This window comes from Macrobrachium nipponense, chromosome 26, assembly GCF_015104395.2.
Source record: "Macrobrachium nipponense isolate FS-2020 chromosome 26, ASM1510439v2, whole genome shotgun sequence".
NCBI lineage: Eukaryota > Metazoa > Arthropoda > Malacostraca > Decapoda > Palaemonidae > Macrobrachium > Macrobrachium nipponense.
Window position 1 is genome coordinate 41,367,622 of NC_087215.1, and position 7,500 is coordinate 41,375,121.

The window sequence follows — 7,500 nt, forward strand, 5'->3', positions numbered from 1 at the left end:
AAATATGCAACAAACATATATAAAAACAAAGCAATTTAAAAACCTCCTGCTGGACTAAAGAGTTGAAGACTGAATGATTCGGAAAAGAGGGAGAAGCAGCGAAGAAATCCGCTTCATGCCAGATACAACAGTACAGAGGAGGTGTGTGAGTTCAATTTCGGGCACTGACTGCTTAATTAATGAGTAGCGACTCTAAATTAAGCAATTCGTGCAAACGGCTTGTTTGGCCTGGGACAGAAGTCGGCATAATTGATGGTGGTATTACAAATTTTTGCGTGATTTCTGATATTAGAAAATTCAGAGAACCCAATTCTGAATTTTCTAATATCAGAAATCACGCAAAAAATTGAAATACCATCGTAAATTATGCCGACTTCTCTGTCTCGGGCCAAACAAGCGGCTTACACGAACTGCTTAATTTAGAGTCGCTATTTATTAAAGTTGAACTCGCACATCTCTGTACTGTTGTATCTGGCTTGAGCCGCTTTCTTCGCTGCTTTTCCCTCTTTTCCGAATCTTAGTCTTCAACTTTTTAGTTCAGCTATCTCCTTGTCACCATGTCCTTTCATATGCTGTCGCCCGCTTGCGCCACCGCATTATGTCATATATGTAATATACTACGTACAAACATATAAATATATATATATATATATATATATATATATATATATATATATATATATATGTATACATATATATATAATATACGTGTATATATATATATATATATATATATATTTATAATTGTGTATGTACAGACGGCCAACGAAGAATTGGCGTAGTTTCTTAATTCATTGTTCATTATGGAAATATTGCCATATGCAGGTGCCAGATTATTTACTTAACAATAAATAACATTTCCTTTCAAAGGTGCTATACTTGAAATAAATTACATTAGAACTGAGTAGACTTATTCAACGTATTAAAGATAATTATTTTGCAAAGTAAGGAAAATATATACCGATGGGTCCACGATTTCCAATTTAATTCTCAACTCTAGCTTCGTGACAGCATACCGAAGAATTTGAAGTTGGCTTCGCTGCCGCTCGAGTCTTGACTCAACATATCGTACTGCACTGGGGTGTTGTCATTTCGTCTCCTACAGCCGATAAATAATACGTCAAGGCGTTAACATTCTTTGAAAACTATGTTTAGTTAAACTAATTTTGTCCTCTGATCAATAAAATAATTTGCATAACACATTTAGTGGGCCTAAATTGGACTTCTGATTTTCCCACATGATTAGCCTAGGTCTATTTTCAGCAGCATACTCTCTCGGATACGTAATATTAATGAATATTTAAATCGACTATATATATATATATATATATATATATATATATATATATATATATATATATATATATAGTCTATATATATATATATATATATTATATTAATCTGCTTTATTTGACTATTCCCATTATTCTTGTTTTATTAGCCATGTTCGCCTCTCTTCTTATCCTTTTCATAATTGCTTAACATAATTAACTCAGACCTAGCTATTCAAAGTAAAAAAGCAATCATAAAAAATCAAACAAATATAATTCAGTCTTATTTTTTATCGAATTCCTTGCATATCATCCTGTTTCATTTGGACACCTTGGAAAGCTGTGGGAGTCAAAACTGACGAATACATTAAGAAAGGCTTACTTTCCTTAATGCTTTTTTAGGTTAATCTTTCTGTAGCTATTCATTTCTTCAAAATAGAAATTAATTCAAATTAGTTTCACATGTATACCTACTAGACCTACTACCATAAGCATATTAAGTAGCTGAAAGGATAAGAAATATGAAAGGTGACGTTCTCGTTTAAGTCTATTTCATATTGTTTTTTTTTTTTTTTTTTTTTTTTTTTTTTTCTCCAAGAAAAACCTACTGCTTTAATCAAGGGTTGCTCTTTGACGGCTACAGTGTGTAACACGAGTGTATGCACATATTTTGCGGAATGATAGATAACGTTTCTTTGAACAGAAAATATTTTATAAACATGCACTTTTAAGGCGTCCGTTGTCGGTGCGGGGAATTTTAAAATAACCATTATCATTAGTGATGCTTTCACGAGATGGAGTTCGTAGTTAGAAGTCAGATCTAGTCGCCTGAGATGTAGAAGAGAGCAGAGGGGTCGTATAGGAGTGATGGAAGGATTAGGCCGATGTTAATAAAGTATCTCCCAATAAAATGTATTCTTTAGGTTTTGAAGAAAAAAATGCATGCATCATTGAAACCGTTTCCCTCCCTATCCGTGGTATTCACTGGCTACCGATAAAAAACAAAACAAAAAGAGTAAGCCTGACTGAATCTCTCCTCCATCAAAGATAAGTTTGCTTATTCATTAGACAACTATCAAAGACTTCATCTGTAGATTTAAAAATCTCTTCCTCTCCATCTAAAGTTTTCATCAGACACCAGCCATAAGCGTAAAGCTAGTTATGATTCCTGGTTCAGCAATGTCGTGACGAGGCACTAAATTCAAAGTTCACAAATGAATGTTGCTCAGCAACATTAACACTACTGTATAGTCTTGCTCTCATGTGGTGCTTCGAGGTATTCCACCTCTAGGCCCATGTTCTAAATTTTGCCGTTCTTTAAACAATTTGATTCATCTATGTATAATTCTCTCCGGTTTATTAAGCTTTCTCGATATCTTTCCAACAGGAACTTGCACCGAATGCAGTGCAATAATTCTCTCGCTCATCGAGGGATGTTTCTTAGACCGATAAATGACACATTGACATTAGATTCCCGTGCACATAACATCAAAAGCAATAGAGTGAGGTCGCCTGGTTCACACTGTTAAGATAACGGTTTTTTTTTTCTTTTTCTTTTTAAATTTGATAGCATTTTGTGAATTCCAATGTTTTCTGTAAAATTTAACAAATGGGATAGTTCAACTACCTTCAACTTAATATTGAAATGATAATTTAAGGACTATCTATGTTTATGCGATACTACTAGTGATAGGTGTCTCCTATCTATTTGGTAATGTATATCTATGATTGTGATATGACGTTTTTTATCACTTCGTTTCGTTCACGTCAATTTTGCTATATGGAAAGTAGTTTTACACAATAACATAACATAATGTTCTAAAGATATCAGTGACTGTTTTTAACATCATTACACATGATTTCTTCCATCTTTGAAAAGAAAATTAGATAAATAAGGCATGAATCGTGCGTCAGGCAGCTGAACGAAAAATTATGAAACTCTGCCACGAGTTTTTTGGCCGACAGTACGTATAATGTAAATACCACAACTTCCTTGTGTTCTTAGTATGTCTTCATACAATCTCCAAAGTTCACCTCGAAATACAAAAAAAAAAAAAAAAAAAAAAAAAAAAAAAAAATTCTTCCCTGACTGAATTCAACCCAACCCTGAATTGGAAGGCCAAGGTCCACACCACCACCATTGAGACAAAATCTAAATCAGATCATGTCAAAATTTAAAATACAGTTGCTAAAGTAAAGTGTACTGATCCCATTCACCAGTTCTACTTATCATGGCCACATAGTGATACAGCTAATTTAAAAGGACCACTATTACCCTTTATTATTCAAGACCTCAAGACTTCTCTGTTCCCTAATATGCTTGAATACCCTTTCCTCACAAAGCCTTGATATCCAGAAATGAACAAATTAAAAAAAAAATTTCCCAGTTGGGATTTGACTACACTAGAGACAAACTTCAAGGGCTACTGAACATTGTGTCCTATTACCAAACAATGTTAAAAAACTATCTTTACCCAAAGAATGGAAAGAACACTTAACTTACATTACATCCTTTAAATCCAACAAATAGGCTTGTTTTTTGTGTCTGAAGTTTCTTGCTGTCATTTTATCCCTACTGTCTTCCAGTCAGTGGATGAGTGGTGTGAAAAATATCCGTCTTTAAGAAGCAAATGGTTTTGGATGAAAATGGAAAACTGGGGACCTGAAACCTTACGCCAAGTTGCTCGGAGGATCCTACTGCCGGCAGATCTACCCCCACACATCCTTCATCAACTGAAATCAGTCTTTCCTAAGATTCATATGGTAAAAATTAAACTTTGACTGTGACGATTCAATATATCAAGTCTGCCAGCTAATTAAACATTCAAACTAGGCAATTTTGAAACTACTCATTCCTGTTAAACAATATTATCAAGTTAATAAGAATAAAATTGAGCAATATCAAAGTATCATATTACAACATTATAATAAAGCAAGAACAGTAATCAAAATCTGGTAATAAGCAACGTTTAAAATCTCCCAGCATGCACGTATCTGGCTATATGACGAACATAAAGCTGATTGCATTGGCATCTCTATTAACAGTGCAATTTATTTGGTATTTGTTTTATAATAATAAACTAACTCCATATTTTTCAGCTCCTAACTCAGCAAGAAAACATGACAGTGACCGTGTCAGATTTTGTTGAAGCTTGTCAGGTGACTGTCAAGCTTCTCTCCAAACGCAGAGCGCAACTTCGAGATTCATTAGCCTTATTCAAAGGCGGGATGGATGTAAGTGCCACATTATTTTGCCTTTGTGAAAAAGTACTCGACTCCTTTTCGGTATTAATCAAGGGAGAGAATGAACAAGTTTAATATCTTTTTATTCTTTTATCAGTTCCTACACACAATAGCAGAGTTGTTACGAGTTCGGTTTATTTGCTTATCTTCACACGTCCTGTAAATATGGACAGAAAGTAAACAATTAAAGAGTTTTCCTTTAATCTATGAACATTTTAGAAACCAGCCGGCTAAATATTACATTTTCAAGTAACCACAGTTCCGCAGCACTGTTAAAAAGACCAAGAAATTTCTCCACTGCAGAAACTGCAAGAAACAACCGCCAGTGCGGAAGAACTCAAGGGGGAACTCGGAGAACTGGAACCCGAACTGAAAGCGACACAAGAAGAAGGTCAACGACTCACCCACGCACTCGCACAGAAAAGAAATCAGGTCACAGCCATAAGGGAACAAATGGTCGTCCAAGAAGAAAAGGTCAAGGTCAGTTGTAAATTATACTACTAAAAGAGTGGCGTCCATAGACATAAAACTTAAGACTGGTGAGATAATAGTCGTATAAGAGGGTGGTGGTGGTGGTTAAAAGTATAACTTAGTTTTACCAGACCACTGAGCTGATTAACAGCTTTCCTAGGGCTGGCCCGAAGGATTAGATATTTTTACGTGACTAAGAACCAATTGGTTACCTAGCAACGAGACCTACAGCTTATTGTGGGATCCGAACCACATTGTATCGAGAAATGAATTTCTATCACCAGAAACAAATTCCTTTGGTTCCGCGTTGGCTGAGCCGAGAATCGAACTTCGGACCACCGGATTGGTAGCCGAGCGCGAAATGCACTCGGCCAACGTGAAACTTAGTAGTAGTAGTAGTAGTAGTAGTAGTCCAAAGAAAACTCATATTCACATGAGTCAATAAAATGGAAAAGCAAATCCACAATAATATGTCTGTTCGATCTTTTTATTTAAAATACACAGCAGAAAGCTTTCGAGGACCTGCACGGTCCTCCCTGTCGATCTGACTAAAACAATGACAGTCCACTTTGTCAGGAAAGCTTTTGTAACTTTTTCTTAAATAAATATCTCTGCTTGAGACCATCCAGTTTCAATGAGGTCCTGTAAGTAAAATAAATAAATATATATGTATATATATATATATATATATATATATATATAGAGAGAGAGAGAGAGAGAGAAGGGAGAGAGACGAGAGAGAGAGAGAGAGAGAGACATCGAGAGCGAGAGAGAGAGAGGAGAGAGAGAGAGAGGAGAGAGAGAGAGAGAGAGAGAGAATTTAAATTAAATAAATCAACGCTTCATACCTTATTGCCCTGGGTAAGCTTTATAACAAAAAAATGCTTTTTAACTACGAGGTGGACTTCCTTAAATCCCACATCCATGGATGCCCTTCTAATGGGATTTCCCAATAAAAGAATATATTTTTCATAATCATTCCTATCTGAAACTAAATCACAGCAACTTGTATCAGCACCCACTCTCTTAATAATCCCACCCGTCGTAAAGCCACCTTTTTCTAATAATCCCACCCGTCGTAAAGCCACCTGTCTTTTCTAACATTACCATTTTGAACATGGCTCAGGCTATGTTTTTTCACGTTGAATCTTTCTCAAATATTTTACATTTAAACATCATATAGTGGTACCACTGCCTAGATGGGAAGATATTGTCGATAGTTCTGTGTTGCATATCGTGGGGGATGGGTTTCTTTGATCAAAACAAACTTCAAAGGATGAAATAATTTAATGTTCACCTAAATCAGACCTTAAATTTGTAAATAAAGGAAGACAAGTTTGGTTAACTGGGAAATGTTCTCCAAATACCTTCCAGGAGTTGCTTCCCTGCCTGGCCATCTGTGCCGTGTGCTTACTAAGCATCTGGATTTGGGCTCCAAGTTTACGTAAATAACTGTGGCCATGCTCAGGGTAAGTACCAGAAATTACTGGTTGAAAGATTATGGGCAGGGACAAGTACAATGTCTCTGGAACTCTTGATGCCTACCAGTTGATGTTGGTTAAAATCCAGTAAACAATGGCAGATGCCACTGGCCTTTTTCAGCAAGGAACTGAGCCTTACAGGGAACTTTTGTACATTTAACAAATAACATTCTTCGTGTTCTGCAACATAAATATGTGAACAAACAATTTTCAGGAATGGGCTCCTAGTCTTGGTCATATGGGGGTGATAAGAACCAAATAGTTCATAAATGGCAAGGATAAATAAAAATACAAAATTGGAATGTAAAAACATTCCAATTGGAAAGCTGCAAACAAGTCGAGTATCAAGTCAAGACATCTCAGCTGTTTGGGAATCACAGAGCAAAGTACTAATGGAAAACATGTCTTGGATGTGATAATGTGTTATCTATTCCGGAGAGCAGATGGCACTGGTATAATCTTCACACCAGAATATGCACTAACTAAGAGGAGAATAATGAGCATCAGATTGCTACTTGCAAAATTTAATTCAACACAACTTCTACCAATCTGCATTTACATTACCAACAAATAAACCTACCAAAGATTTATAAAATAAATGTTAACAAAGAACTGCACATGTTATCTATAAAAAGTCAGAAACACATATTTGAAGTGTTGTAAGTAATATGAATGCTGACTGGTTGAAAAAATAAAATGTGAGGCAGAGACTGCACGAGAAAATGGGATTTATCAATTCTTGTGCTGCAAATAATCTCATAATGTCGGTGCATTTTCCAACGTGAGGATACCCTAAATATTCGAACAAAAGGACACCTTAAATAAACTTGCACATCGACAGATGGTAGTCAAAGAACTAAACATAACCAAGTGACATTAACTGGAAGGAAAAAAATGCTGGCGAATTACAGGAACTATAATAGACGATATGTCTGAGGAAATCACTAAATTCTTATCGCCAAACTAGAGCTGAATTTAAAAACACTCAACAGCAGAGTTATTGGAGTATCTAGGTTTAATAAAAGTTTCTCGAA

The 7,500-nt window shown here is 35.5% G+C and overlaps 1 protein-coding gene across 1 annotated transcript in view; it reads left to right on the forward strand.

Annotated features, from left to right (window-relative positions):
* LOC135199647 (dynein axonemal heavy chain 6-like) overlaps positions 1-7,500 on the forward strand; it is a 159,546-nt gene that overhangs the window by 20,455 nt on the left and 131,591 nt on the right. Inside the window, exons 15-17 of the mRNA XM_064227804.1 lie at positions 3,858-4,034; positions 4,371-4,505; positions 4,818-4,994. Coding sequence (XP_064083874.1) covers positions 3,858-4,034; positions 4,371-4,505; positions 4,818-4,994 — 489 coding nt within the window. The remainder of the gene's footprint in view (positions 1-3,857; positions 4,035-4,370; positions 4,506-4,817; positions 4,995-7,500) is intronic.